At 47.2% G+C, this 15,003-nt stretch overlaps 1 protein-coding gene across 1 annotated transcript in view; it reads left to right on the top strand.

Annotated features, from left to right (window-relative positions):
* Positions 1-15,003, top strand: part of RHPN2 (rhophilin Rho GTPase binding protein 2) — a 70,600-nt gene that overhangs the window by 50,216 nt on the left and 5,381 nt on the right. Inside the window, exons 5-14 of the mRNA XM_061387912.1 lie at positions 177-254; positions 617-741; positions 2,784-2,950; positions 5,545-5,732; positions 6,138-6,294; positions 7,994-8,113; positions 9,572-9,766; positions 13,617-13,693; positions 13,978-14,124; positions 14,795-14,950. Of these exons, the coding sequence (XP_061243896.1) occupies positions 177-254; positions 617-741; positions 2,784-2,950; positions 5,545-5,732; positions 6,138-6,294; positions 7,994-8,113; positions 9,572-9,766; positions 13,617-13,693; positions 13,978-14,124; positions 14,795-14,950 (1,410 nt within the window). The remainder of the gene's footprint in view (positions 1-176; positions 255-616; positions 742-2,783; positions 2,951-5,544; positions 5,733-6,137; positions 6,295-7,993; positions 8,114-9,571; positions 9,767-13,616; positions 13,694-13,977; positions 14,125-14,794; positions 14,951-15,003) is intronic.

The raw sequence follows: 15,003 nt of genomic DNA, 5'->3' as shown, positions 1-15,003 counted from the left end.
GAGTTCCTCTTCACTTTCTGCCATAAGGGTGGTGTCATCTGCAAATCTGAGGTTATTGATATTTCTCCCGGCAATCTTGATTCCAGCTTGTGTTTCTTCCAGTCTAGCGTTTCTCATTACTATTTTACCTGTTTCTGGTTTTGAGTCACACCTTCAGTATCTCATTTTTCTTGCAGGATTTTATTCTGGAACATTACAGTGAAGATAGCTACCTCTACGAAGATGAAATAGCAGATCTCATGGATCTCAGACAAGTAGGTTTCCATGTGCAGCGGGATGGAGAGGAGACTGGCTATGATTAGAGGTTGTCCAGTCTTCTGATGATCCCATTGTTGCACTTGAAGTCTTGTAGAATCAGTGGTGGTCGGGGGTGTTAGGGAGGGGCTGTCGGAAACATCCATTCATCTTCTTGCCACGAAAGAAGACCACAGAGGAGGCAGACATGCATGTCTGAGGCTGGGTTCCAGGACTCATGAGTTCCTCCCAGCTCTCCTAGAGTTCATGATACCAGCAGCGGGGCCCAGGCTCCAGAGAAACTGTGTGTGAACATCTTCCTGGCCCGTCCATCTGCTCTCTGTTCACCCACTCACCCCTGCGGTGGTTCCTGTCCTTTCAGGCCTGTCGGACGCCCAGCCGAAATGAGGCGGGAGTAGAGCTGCTGCTGAGTTACTTCCTGCAGCTGGGGTTTGTCGAGAGCCGATTCTTCCCGCCCACCCGGCAGATGGGGATCCTGTTTACCTGGTAGGTGCCTGAGCTGGGGCTTTCTATCTCCAGCCACACTGGGGAGCCTCAGCCCCACACGAGCCTCCTCTGCACTGCAGCCCCCTCCTAGTTGTCCCATGAACAGAGGAGAGCGTGGAGATGTGTGGATAAACCGGTGTTTGTTTATGAAGGGGATCCACAGGGAGAAGGCTCCGACAGACGGTGGCTTATTGCCTCTCAGAGCAAGTGAGCTGAGGAGAGGAGGCATTTGTGTGTGTGTGTAGAGGAGGCATGTGTGTGTTCGTATGTGTGTTCATTTTATCGTGAGGGAAACCCCAAGGCTCTGAGGTACAACTGACAAGAAGCAAGATTCTTGTCCCAGATGGGATGATGGTGGGAAACAAGTTTTCTCCCAATGACCAGGGCAGCAAACAGAAGTAGATCAGAGCTATTAAAAACTGAAGCAGAATCTTTGATTCTTCCCCAGAGTTGGTACTTTTGATGATTAGTGCTGTCCAAATATCTTGGAGGTGCTATACCTCTTCTCTGAGTTGCTTAGGAGTATGTGCATGCTTAGTCACTCAGTCTCGTCGGATTCTTTGTGACCCTACGGACTGTAGTCCGCCAGTTTCCTCTGTCCATGAGATTTCCCAGGCAAGCATACTGGAGTGAGTAGCTATTCCTTTCTCCAGGGGATCTTCCTGACCCAGGGCGTTACAGGTGAATTCTTTACCATCTGAGCCACCTCGGAAGCCCAAGGAGTATGTGAAATGAAAGTAAATCGTAGCAGCTGAGAAGCATATTCAGAGTTAAATTTCACCACAGCAGATGGCTCTTGATGCTTGCTTTTGAAAGGAAGGGCAGATGACTTTTCCTAAAGGTGTGTTAGCTGCCTGCACATGAGTGAAAACCCCAAATGTGACTTCTTAGTGCTGAATTAGGGAGAAGCTCCATATCTATACCCTGGTCAATGTATGAACTTTAAAACATATCCTGAGTCTTCAAGGCCTCAGGAAGAATTATGAGGGGTTAGTAATTGCTACATTTCAAGTAGGAGCAGCCTTATTTTTTTTTAAATACACTTTATTTTTTAGAGCAGTTTCAGGTTCATAGTAAAATTGAAAGGAAGGTGCAGAGAGTTCTCATACACCCGATGCTCCTGCACACCCAGCACCTCCTCCACCGTCAACATCCGCCGCCAGAGCGTTATGTTTGTTACAGTTGATGTACTTACAGTGGCTGCTCATCACCCAGCATCCACTGTTTACAGTTCCTGTCGGTGGTGTATGTTCCATGGGTTTGGACAAACGATCAACGACATGTGGGCTTCCTGGATGGCTCGGTGGTAAAGAATCCCCCTGCCAATGTAGGACACGTGGGTTCGATCCCCAGGTTGGGGAGATCCCCTGGAGAAGGAAATGACAACCCACTCTAGTATTCTCCCCTGGGAAATCCCATGGACAGAGGAGCCTATCGGGCTACAGGCCATGGGATCGCAAAAGAGCCAGACGTCACTTAGCGACTAAACAGCAAGGACACGCATCCCCGTTATAGCATCACACAGAGCGGTTCCATGACCCTGCAGTCTTCTGCGCTCCCCCTAGGCGTCCCTGCCCCTTGGCACTCCCCAGCCCTGGCAACCACTGATTGTTTTTGTCTCTGCTGTCTTGTCTTTTCCAGAATGTCATATAGTTGGAATCATACAGTAGGTAGCCTTTCCGGATTGGCCTCTCTCACTTAGTCACATGCACTTAAGGTTTCTTGTGTCTTTTTATGCCTTCATAGTTCATTTCTTTTTTTTTTTTAAGTGTTGCGTAGTTTTCCACTGTATGGCTGTACCACAGTTTGTGTGTCCACTCACCTATGGAAGGACATCCTGGTTGAGAAGCGGCCCCGTTTCTCTTTGTGCTCGTGGGCGTCTTAACAGTATGAGCAGGCCCATAGTCTTGCTTGAGATAAAAGCCTCATTGCATGTGCATCTTTGAGTTTTATTCAAGAAATAAGTTTTGTCCATTTTTACCCCCAAACGGCACTCACTAGCCAAGGGGTCCATATTCTCAAAAGATGTTTCTTTTACATAGGTATGACTCCCTCACCGGGGTTCCGGTCAGCCAACAGAACTTGCTGCTGGAGAAGGCCAGCATCCTGTTTAACATCGGAGCCCTCTATACACAGATCGGCACCCGGTGCAATCGACAGACAGAAGCTGGGCTGGAGAGCACGGTGGATGCCTTTCAGAGAGCCGCAGGTACGTCTCCAAGGAGGCGCTGCCGCTGAGATAGAGCTCTGGCTCTGCCAAGTGGCCCGGTACCTGAGCTGAAGGGGGTCTGTGGATCCTCCCCAGGCCCACGCTTGGCCTCAGAAGCCTGAAAGGGCCTGGCCAGCTTCCAGAGCTGGTGGCTCTTCCCATCAGGAAAATTGCTTCCTGGCTCAAACCCGGTCGTCTCCGTCTGACTGTGGCTCATGTACACAGTGGTTAATGATTAATCTTTTCCGAATGAGTGGCCCCACGGATGGCAGTGGATGAACTGTGTCTTTGAATACAGTTTTGAAGAAGAGAATAAGTTTTCTCAAGCGGTGAGAATGTAGGCTTTTTCTTTTTTCTTTCCTCCGGCAGCGTGCCTCATCAGTGAGTGTTACCATCCGTGCCTTTGTTATGCGAATTCTGAGAAGCTTGCTCACCCACAGTTGCTCTTCTTGGCTCCCTGCTAAGTGACACTTAGCACCAGCCTATGGAGGAGCAGGCGGTGGTTGGCAGCCCATGGGTGCAGTGGGTAGGCCTGTCTCATGGGTGCTCAAGGGTCCTGGCTGACTCCCCTCTAGCTGTGTCCTGCGGAGTTGGCATAGGGATTATAGGCAGAAGTGGCCACAGTGCTGACCACCGTGTGATGCCCGGAGCTGGCTGCATAATAAGTTTCTTTCTGTGCCAGTCCTTGTCACTCTACTTTGGGGTGTTACTCTGGCAGAAAATTTTGGGGGGTATCTCATTTTCCTCTGCAAGGCTGTGAAGAACCATGGCTTTGCCGTTTGGGCTGGTCATGATATTGTTTGGTTAAACCATAGATAGATCCCTTGGGAGAAAACACCATGCTGAAATTTCACGTGGGAGTTGAATTCTTTCACTGTAAATCCTTTTCTGGGCTCATCTTTCTCTCTGAAGAATCTGAAGCAGGTATGCCTGTCTCTAAGATTCCAGAGACATGGACAAGACAAAGCTTGAGAACAGAGTGAGAGTGGACCCCAGAGAGCCTGCAGCCTGGCCTTCCTCCTGCAGGGCAGCTTGTGCTTTGCAGCAAAACCAGAGGAACCAGTCAGATGGGATTTTGCCAGGAGGTTTTATTTCAGCTCTAGGTTGCTTTGCCAGTTAATGCTGTGACACTTTTCTAACACATAAGAAAGTCAGCTGAGGGCTATAGCATGAAAATTTCCACTAGAGTGATTGAGCTGATCTTCTCTGAGGTTCTGCAGAAAAAGCCTTGAGTTTCTGAATGACCCAGAAGTTAAGAGTGAACATGACCCCCTGCGAGTCCTTTAGTCATTCTGTCTTCCTTCACTTCCCTCAGTTGCCTAGTCACGTATGGAATTTCTCACAAGGGTCCAGGTGAGACAGGAATGGACAGGGAGCAGGCTGGTTTCCTTGCTTGATACAGATGTAAACGTTTTGGAAGAGAACTGGAAAACAAAAGTCTTCTTACTGGTAAAACATACATAACAAAATTACCACTGTAACCATTTTTAGGAGTAGTTTGTTGGTATCAAGTACAGCCACACTGTTGTGCAACTGTCTATCTCCAGAACTTTTTTTTATCACCCCAAAGGGAAACTCTGTCCCATTAAACAATAACTCCATTCCCTCCTCCCTGCAGCCCATGTGTGTCTATGAATTTGACTATTCCAGATACCTCAGCTCAGGGTGATGGACCTACTTCACGTAGCATGATGTCTTCATTCATGTTGTACCATGTGTCAGAATTGACTTCTTTTTTTTTTTTTGAAGATTGATTCACTTATTTTTGGCTGTGCTGAGTCTTCATTGTGGGCTTTTCTTCAGTTGTGAGAGGGCGGGGGGGCTACTCTGGTTGCCCAGCAACGCCTTTTCATTGCAGTGGCCTCTCTTATCGCAGAGCATGGGATCTAGGGCACTCGGGCTTCAGTAGCTGCAGCATGTGAGCTCAGTAGTTGTGGCTCCTGGGCTCTAGAGCACAGTCTCAGTTGTTGCGGTACAGGGACTTAGCTGCTTATGAGCATGTGGGAACTTCCCAGGCCAGAGATCAAACCCACCCCTCCTACATTGGCAGGCAGATGCTTTACCGCTGAGCCACCAGGGAAGCCCTTGCCTTTTAAAAAAAATATATTTATTTCATTTATTTGGCTGCCCCAGGTCTTAGTTGCAGCACAAGGGATCTTTGATCTTAGTTACGGCGTGTGGGATCTAGTTCCCCGACCAGGGATCGAACTGGGAGTATGAAGTCTTAGCCACCAGGCCACCAGGGAAGTCCCAAGGCTGAAAATACTCCATTGTATGTATATACCACACTTGATTTATCCTCATATCTCAAATGTCGATGGACATTTGAGTTGTTTCCACCTTTTGGTTACTAGGAATAATGCTGCCATGAGCATTCTTGTATAAATATCAGTTTAAGCCACTGCTTTCAATTCTGTGGGGTTATACCCAGGAGTGGAATTGCTGGTTTTTAGTAATTGAGAATCAGAGTTTTCTAAAGATGCTTTGAGACACTAGTTTCATATTTTTGCTTCATCATTTTTTATATTCTTGAGTAGCAATGGTGAAATAAACAGGATATCCCTAACTAATGCTCAAAACAATTCCAATTGCAGGGGTTTTAAACTACCTGAAGGAGACGTTTACTCACACTCCAAGTTACGACATGAGCCCCGCCATGCTCAGTGTGCTGGTCAAAATGATGCTGGCACAAGCCCAAGAAAGCACGTTTGAGAAGGTCTGCCTCCCTGGGCTCCAGAACGAATTCTTCCTCCTGGTGAAGGTGGCTCAGGAAGCGGCCAAGGTAAGCCTTGCTGTTTCCCCTGACTTCTGGGGCGAGCAGGGTGCATTGGTGTGGGCCCACTGGAGAGAGCAGGGGCTTCCCACGGCAGCTTGCCTGTGACCTGGGCAGCCTGCCCGCCCTGGCTGGCCAGAGCACTGGCTTGCGTTTTGTTGGCAAGTCAGTGTTTCAGATACGGATCACTGATTCCACCTGCAGCTGAGCCTAAAGACCAGCATAATGATGGTGGCCCAGGCTCCCTGTTAACTCTGACATTGACAACACTGGGAGCCCTTGGAATAGCTCCCAGATTGCGGAGCGGCCTCTGGCAGGGGCCGCCACAGAGAAGAAAGGGCTCTTTTTCTGCAGCCCGGATACGTGAGGGCCCCTGTGCCAGGCTCCCCACTCCCAGTGTTCCTTCCGTTCTAGGTGGGAGAGGTCTATCGGCAGCTGCACACGGCCATGAACCAGGAGCCGGTGAAGGAGAACATCCCGTACTCCTGGGCCAGCTTGGCCTGCGTGAAGGCCCACCACTATGAAGCCCTGGCCCACTACTTCACAGCCACCCTGCTCATCGACCACCAGCGTAAGGCTGGGCGGCCTGGGGCTCCGGGCTTTGGTCAGGGTTGCAGGCTTGCTGCCTCTGGGTGACACTGAGCTGAGTGAGAGCTTTCTGCTTGCCTGAGAGATGCTCAGCAGCCTGGGGGCAGAGGGTGGGGGTTACACGTAGGCCCAGGCAGCTGTCACACAGGGTGGGATGAGGGGTGATGTGGTATTGCTATGCGAGGGGGAGGGGGTAGCGTTTCTTCTGCCTGGGGTGGAGCTGACAGCTTCATGGAGATATTTCGCCTGGAATCCAGGACCAGGGCTAGATCAGGGAGATACTCACCTCAAGCACAAAATCTAAGGGGATGCCCGTGAACTCAGTAATTGAGATAATGTTTTAACATGTAATTGTAGATGAATCAAAACTGAGGCAAAAATTTACGGTGATCAAAACTTTAAAAGAAGACACCGGTTGGGACTTCCCTGGCAGTCCAGTGGTTAAGACTCCGTGCTTCCACTTCATGAAGCACGGGTTTGATCCCTGGTCAGGGAATTAAGATCCCACATGCGGTGTGGCATGCTCAAAAACAAATTAATAAAAGAAAATGAAGACGCAGATAATAACGGTGGTATGCTGAGCCACATTGGAGCATGAAACAAAGGAAATTTGATGTTCATCATGAATATTTTTGCATTAATTTTGATACTTAGAAAATTGTATTAAACTATCATATATACCTTGGTGGCTGGGTTTAGAGCACCTGCTTAAATTTTCAGCCTAAGGTGAACGCCTCACTCTCCTCCCCCTAATCTTGGCTCTGATCTGAGGTTGTAGGTGGGGAAGGGACTTTTGTTGCAATTTGTGCTCATCAAGGCAGCCCTCCAAGTAGCGGAAAGGCCATCCTCTGGGGCCAGACTGCCTGGGTTCATATCTCAGCTCTGTCATTTACTAGCTAGGTGATCTTGGGCAAGTTACTTAGCTGCTCTGTGCCTCAGTTTTCTCATCTATAAAACGGAAATATGAAGAGGTCCTATCTCACAAGCTGTTGTGAAAACTAAATGCCTCTGTGCAAAGCTATATAGTGCTTCTTATATGGAGGGCTCTCTGTGTTAGCTGCTCCTGCTGGGATTATTATAGTCTTTTGAGCGGAACTAGTCGGGTAAACCAATAGAAATACAGTCATTGAGGTAGGAACACAAATGGGGCAGAAGTTGGAGTCCTTGGTATAGTCATGGAGGTTCCTCCGAGGCAGGCACTGCCATCTGAGTTAGACTTGGGACTCTGAGGGGGACTTTTCCAGTGGAACGAGGAAGGAAAGGACAGCTAGAGTGAGAACAGGATCTGACTGGGTCCTGGAACGGATGCTGTTGAGGTAGTGCTGGGTGGTTTGGTGAAGTTAGGAATGGACATGTACCAGGGAGGGTGCAGGCAGGGAGGCCCTCAGAGGTTTAAGGCAGGGCTGTGCTTGGAGGTTCGTGAGATGGTGACTGGGAGGAAGTAGAGATTAGAGCCTTGGAGCCAAATCATGAGCCCCTAGAGTGAGATTGGCCCCCCTGCACAAAGACCTTGGGTTGGATTGCCTGGGTGTGGCTAGGGCTGGAAAGGAGACCTGTTATCCCAAGTGCCTTGTTAAGCTGGGGATGTAGTTGAAAGCGGGATTTCAGTGGGTCTGTGGAGCCATGTATAAAGGCTGCACCACGGCCATGAGAAAGGATCTATCTTGCGGTTCCTGTTGCAGTGAAGCCTGGTGAAGATGAGGACCACCAGGAGAAGTGCCTGTCCCAGCTCTATAGCCACATGCCAGAGGGACTGACACCCTTGGCCACCCTGAAGAATGTGCATCAGCGCCAGCTACTGGGTGCGTGCTGGCTCTCCTGCTCCCTTCCTCCCTTGTGTCCCATCTGACCCATCCAGCTGCTCCCACTCACTGACAACCCCAGACAGGTTGCCAGGGCAGGGCCTGGGGAGTAGGTCTTCTGAGTCATTGTGGCCACTCTGGATTCAGAAACCAGGAGGCACAGTCTTCTAGTCTCAGCAGGCTTCCAGAGCTGTGTTCTCATGGGTTCTGTGTGTGCCCAGCCCTCCCACAGTGGAGCCAGTGCTTTGGCAGTCTTCCAGCTCCCTAGTGGTCCAGGGGATGGTCCTTGGTCAACCTATTCTGGAAGCATGCATTTCATAGGCCACACTTAAGAACTGATAATGAATTGTCCTAGTTTGGTCTCTAACAGATCTCAGAGCAAGTTTTCTGTGTCCAAATCTGAGTTCTTCCACCACTCAAACTTGCCCCCCATCCCACCCATGCACTTTCCCCATCTCAGTGATGGTGACTTCATCTTTCTAGGTTTGCAGGCCAGAAACCTAGGACTCACTCTTTACCTTCATCTTGCTTTCTCACCCATCTTTGATTAGCAAATCTTGTTGACTCTACCTAGAAAAATATCCCAAATCTGATCACTTCTTACCTACTACCCTGGTCCAAGCCATGCTTATGTGGTGCCTGCTTAATAGACATTAACTTGCTTAAACCTCACCCAACCCTATGAGATAGATGTGGTATGATCCCCAGTTTTCATTTGAGGAGAGAGAGGTCCAGAGAGGTCACACAGCTTGCCCAGCTTTTTACCAGGAGCCCTCGTGCTCTCATCTCACCCAGAGAAGGATAGGAGTCTTCACCGGTGCTTTTGAGGTTGGACATGGTCAGGCTCCTGTTCCTCTCTGGCCTCATTCTCCATCCTTCTCTGCAGCCTTTACTCTCCCCAGCGAAACTTCCAAGCCCCTTGTTGTCCTTAAACATTCAGGCATGCTGCTGTCCCAGGGCCTTTGCACTTGCTGCTCTTCTGGGAATGCTTCAGGGCTGTACTTAAGTTAACCTCCTAAAAGGCCTTTTCTGATCACACATCATAGAAGGGCGACTCCTCATTCCCCATCTTCTCAAGTACTACATCTGCCTATTACTTTTGTTTCTGCTTTATTTTTCTCCAGAACCTTAATGCCGCATGACCCATTATACATTTATTTGCTTGTTATTTTTCTGTCTTCAATCATTAGCATGCAAACTCAATGAATATAGAGGCTAGCTTTTGCTTTAACTCTAATGCCTAGAACATTTGGTAAATGTTTGCTGAATGAAAGTTCTAGAGACACAAGTGAGCATACTGCACACACATTTCAGAGGGACTGAAGCCTTCCAGGCAGATCCTTCAGGAAAGAGAATGTCCACCTTTCTGGGCAGATCCTTGGGCGCTCAGGCTCTCCACGAAGTACTCACGTTGCAGTTTGTTACGCGTGACCGGTGGTGTTGATCTTCTGTGGGCAGGGAAATCCCATCTGTGCCGAGCCGTTACCCACCACGAGGAGTCCATGAGGGAGGCCAGCCTGTGCAAGAAGCTCCGCAACATCGACGTGCTGCAAGAGGTGCTGTCCGCGGCACACGAGCGGTCCCAGCTTAAGTACACTCAGCTCCGGGAGGACGATGACCTCCTGAACTTGACCGACGCTCCCGACATCGTCTGTGAGTGGCGTGGGTGCCAGTGCAGAGTGCGCTGCATGAGAGGCAGGGCTGCTCAAGTGCTCCTCTTGCCCTAGAGTCCTTACCTTCTCATTCTCAGATCGAGGCCTCCCTCATGGTCTTTGTTGACCCTTTAGTGGCAGCTGACCCCCTCCTGCCCCTCATATCGCCACCTGTGATGTTGGGTCCTGCCACCTTGGTTGTGCTCCGACTTTCCTTCCCACTCTTCGCTGACTGCCTTTCCCAATCCCAGTCTCCCCTCTTGGCATTCTTGAGGGTCTCCTCTCCCTGGTTTCCTTCCTTTAGATTCCTTTCCTTGAAGTCTCATGACCTCCTCTGGGGTTGTAGCCATTACTGATAGTCAGGAGACCCCAGAAACTGCCTTTTACCTGGACATTTTCCCTATGCTCTATACCCACCCACATACCACCATTTTAATGGAAATCTGCACTTTGCTATCTGTCTGACACCTCCCACTGTATGATTTGAAAGCCACCTGCATCCTTATTCCTCCTCCAAGGCTTGATCTTGGAAGGTGTGGTTTCATTGATCTGTGTGTCTGTTTTTGTGCCCACGCTAATACTGTTTTGATTACTGTAACTTCATTTATAATTGAAATCAGGGAGCATGATTTCATGCTGGAGGTCTAGCTTTGTTCTTTTATCTCAAGATTGTTTTGGTTATTTGGGATCTTTTGTGGTTCTATACAAATTTTAGAATTATTTGTTCTAGTTCTGTTAAATATGCCTTTGGATTTTTGATAGTGATTGCATGGAATCAGTAGATTGCTTATATCCATATATATATATGTAACAGTTGGACATTTTAACAATATAACTTCTCTAGTCTACAGACATGGAATATCTTTCCATTTATTTGTGTTTTCTTCAGTTTCTTTTATCAGTGTCTTATAGTTTGCAGTATAGAGATCTTTCACTTCCTTGGGTAAATTCATTCCTATGTATTTTATTATTTTTGATGTAACTGTAAATTAGATTGTTTTCTTAATTTCTCTTTCTGATAGTTTGTTATTTGTGACTATACTGGATTTATGTTTATATAATGGATTTCTGTTTATTGATTTTGTATCCTGCAACTTTCCTGAATTCATTCATTAGTTCAAATATAGTCCATGGGTTTGCACAGAGCCAGATATGACTTAGCTACTGAACAACAATTAGGGTTCTCTATTTGTAGTATTATGTCATCTGCACATGGTAACAGTTTTACTCCTTTCTGATTTGGATGTCTAATTTTTTTTTTTTTTTTTGTCTAATTGCTATGGCTAGGACTTCCAGTACCATGTAAAATAAAAGTTGTAAGAGTGGACATCCCTGTCTTGTTCCTCATCTTAGAGGAGAACTTTTCAAGGTTTGTCATATGTGGCCTTTATTATGTTGAGGCTTGCTCCCTCTATACCCACTTTGTTGAGGTTTTTTTCTTTTTAATCATAAATAGATGCTGATGAGTTTGTTTCTGATTCCACATATAGATGAGATCTTGTACCACCAGCACTTTCTAAGCATCTCTAAGGTGTTGAGCACTGTCCTGAGTTTAGAAATATGTAAATAAACTGGTTAGTTGCTGTAGCCCTTGGGGAGGTAGTGGTCAGTTCTGCCTTGAAGGGCAGGAGTTGGGAGGTGGATGGTTGCCTGGAAAGGTGACCTTACAGTTAAAAATGACTAGACTCTTTCTAGGAGTTAGAAGAAAGGGAGTGAAGTCGCCCAATTGAGGGAACCTCCTTTGACCAAGCCCTCTCCCACCCCACTCCCTACACCTCTGTCCCCAGTCTCTGAAGTTCCACCGCATTTTCAGGGACCAGCTTCTAGAGACAGAACCCTCCTCAAGCTAGAATCCTGAGTTTGTCAGTAGTAAAGTTGGCTAATGTCTGTTGAGGATTTGAGATCTGCTAGGGAGTTGGTGATAGACAGGGAGGCCTGGCGTGCTGCGGTCCACTCTTATTGCAAAGAGTCGGACACAACTGAGTGACTGAACTGAACTGAAGTGAGGAACAACATTAAGCCTCAGATGTATATAGAATTTCATTTTACTCGTTCTCACCCTTATTTTAAAGATGAGGCAATGCAGGCTTAGAGAGATCAAAGTCTTTGCTCCAGATGACCAAGATGGTTGGTGGAAACAAGAATGCACTCAAGAATTCTCCTTTATGGACACAGGCTACTTCCTTGGCAACCTTGTCCATGCAGTGTGGTCTGTGGCTACGAAGTAGAGACAACCTCCATAGAAGGAGGGAGATGCACAGCTCCTGGTGAGGTTTTCTGGGGATGGCAGCACCAGTCTTGTAGTAGATGAGCAGCCTGCATGAGCCCAATGCTGTGTGAAACAGTAAGAAACCACAGGGTCATCCTGTGAATAGAGGTTCAGCCTTCTTGGCATTGCCAGTCTTCTTCCCCAGATTTTCTTTTTTTTTATATTGTTGTTCATGTATTCTTAGCCTGCACTGGGATCCTTTGATAAACACTGACTAGCCTCGTGGGAAGGGTTGGCTTGTTGTTGTTCAGTTGCTAAGTTGTGTTTGGCTCTTTGTGACCCCATGGACTCAGCATGCCAGGCTTCCCTGTTCTCCACTATCTCCCTGAGTTTGCTCAAACTCATGTCCATTGAGTCAGTGATGTCATCCAACCATCTCATCCTCTGTCACTCCCTTCTCCTCTTGCCCTCAATCTTTCCCAGCATCAGGGTCTTTTCCAGTGAGTCATCTCTTTGCATCAGGTGGCCAAAGTGTTGAAGCTTCAACTTCAGCATCAGTTCTTCTAATGAATATTCAGGATTGATTTCCTTTAGGATTGACTGGTTTGATCCCCTTGCAGTCCAAGGGACTCTCAAGAGTCTTCTCTAGCATCACAAAACCATCAATTCTTCAGTGCTCAGCCTTGGTCCAAGTCTATGGCGCTTAGACATCCAAATCTTATGGTCCAACTCTCACATGTGTACATGACTACTGAAAAAACCATAGCTTTGACTGTATGGACCTTTGTCAGCAAAGTAATGTCTCTGCTTGTTAATATGCTCTCTGGGTGTCATAGCTTTTCTTCCAAGGAACAAGCGTCTTTTAATTTCATGGCTGCAGTGCCAAGAATATGATGGTGGAGCTATTTAGCTATTGATGCACTGATTTGGCAAACCCACTTCTCACTGTGAAATCCTCACATTGCATGTTAATAATGAAAAGAGGAAGCACGTCTTGACCAAAATTTAGTGTTGAAAGCATGGTATTTCCCCAAGAGCCACACCTGAAATGTAAGTTACTTCTCAGTAGGATTTTATGAGTATCAGAGGATGTCCACTAGAACAGGGGTCCCTAGCCGCTGGGCCTCAGACCGGTACCAGGCTATGGCCTCTTAGGAAACAGGCCTCCCAGCAGGAGGTGAGCAGGGGGTGAGCTGTGTTTATAGCTGCTCCCCATCGCTTGCATTACCGCCTGAGCTCCATCTCCTGTCAGATCAGCCGCAACATTAAATTCTTGTAGGAGCATGGATCCTAACCCTAAAGTCAAGGCAGAGTATCCTGAGATTGCCATAAAATAGAAATAAAGTGCCCCAAAAATGTAACGCACTTTGAATCATCCTGAAACCATCTCTGCCCCCTGATCCATGGAAAAATTGTCTTCCACAAAATGGGTCCCTAGAGCCAAAAAGGCTGGGCACTGTTGCACTAGAATGCAAATAAGCTCCCTTGAAGGCAGGGAATTTGTCTTATATCACTATCTGTCCCAGCCCCAGAGTGGGGTATAGCTCAGAGTAGACACCCAAGTGGACTTAGGCCTGAGTTTTCACAAATAACTTTCAATTACAGAATCACTTATGCTTTTACTTTTAACCTTCTTTTCCAGCTAAAACCGAGCGAGAAGTTGAAATTATAGTCCCACAGTTCTCTAAAGTGACAGTAACGGACTTCTTCCAGAAGCTGGTATGTTGAACATGTATTTCATAATGACTTGAGGGGAAGGCTTTTTTATAAGTTGCAAGTATGTAGAGATGCAATATGACATAATTTTGTTTTAAATATGTTGATCTTTTAGAGAAAATGGCAATGAACGTTCTTGTATGACTTTGTAGTGCAGATTATTGCAGATGGTATCATGAGTCTCTTGAGCAGGGCCGAATGAAATCTGTGAGGATGATCATTTCCTCTAGCTTTCAAATGCCTGACTCAGCCTTCCGATCCTAACCTAATGATGCTCTATTCCCAAGGGTCCTTTATCTGTGTTTTCGGCTAACAAGAGATGGACGGCTCCTCGAAGTATTCACTTCACTGCAGAAGAAGGGGACTTGGGGTTCACTCTGAGAGGAAACTCCCCAGTTCAAGTCCACTTCCTGGATCCGTACTGCTCTGCTGCGGTAAGCATGGATCCTTCTAGATTGGAAGCAAAACTCCCTGGCACCTTTTCAGACAGTCAGTCTGGTAAAGTACAGACAGAGTTAAGTGTTAGTTGCTCAGTCGTGTCTGACTCTTTGTGACCTGATGGACTGTAGCCCGCCAGGCTCCCCGTCATGGGATTCTCCAGGCAAGAATACTGGAGTGGGTAGCCGTTCCTTTCACTGGGAGATCTTCCCAACCCAGGGATAGGACCTGGGTCTTCTGCTTTGCAGGCAGATTCTTTACCATCTGAGCCACCAGGGTAAAGTGTGCTGTCCACACAAATACGCTAGGGTGATTTGATTTAGGGCTCTTCTAAGTAAAAGGCCTGGTTTTATGTGAAAGGCCTTTCATACCTTTCTTGCCCAAAGAGAAACAGATTAATTTTTGCCTTTTTTTTTTTTTAAACTGGAGTGTAATTGCTTTACAATGTTGTGTTAGTTCCTGCTGTACAACAAAATGTATCAGCTATTTGTATTCATGTATCCATCTGTCTCGGGCCCCCCTCCTACACTCTCCACACCCACCACAATTTTTGCCTTCTTGAAGTTAACTTATGCAGATAACTATTTTATTAATGAACTTGGGAACTACTTCAGGGATTTCACTGAACAGAACGTTGACCTGTATTGAAATCATATTTTTTTTTAGGCGGCAGGAACCAAGGAAGGGGATTATATTGTTTCCATTCAAGACGTGGATTGTAAGTGGCTGACGCTGAGTGAGGTTATGAAGATGCTGAAGAGCTTTGGCCAGGATGACATTGAGATGAAGGTCGTGAGCCTCCTGGATGCCACATCGACCATGGTGAGTGCTGATGCCCGCTGGCAGTAAATAGTGATGTGAAGTCAGGGTGAGTC

The sequence above is a fragment of the Bos javanicus genome, chromosome 18 (genome assembly GCF_032452875.1).
Source record: "Bos javanicus breed banteng chromosome 18, ARS-OSU_banteng_1.0, whole genome shotgun sequence".
Classification (NCBI taxonomy): domain Eukaryota; kingdom Metazoa; phylum Chordata; class Mammalia; order Artiodactyla; family Bovidae; genus Bos; species Bos javanicus.
This window is presented reverse-complemented; position numbering and strand designations above follow the sequence as displayed.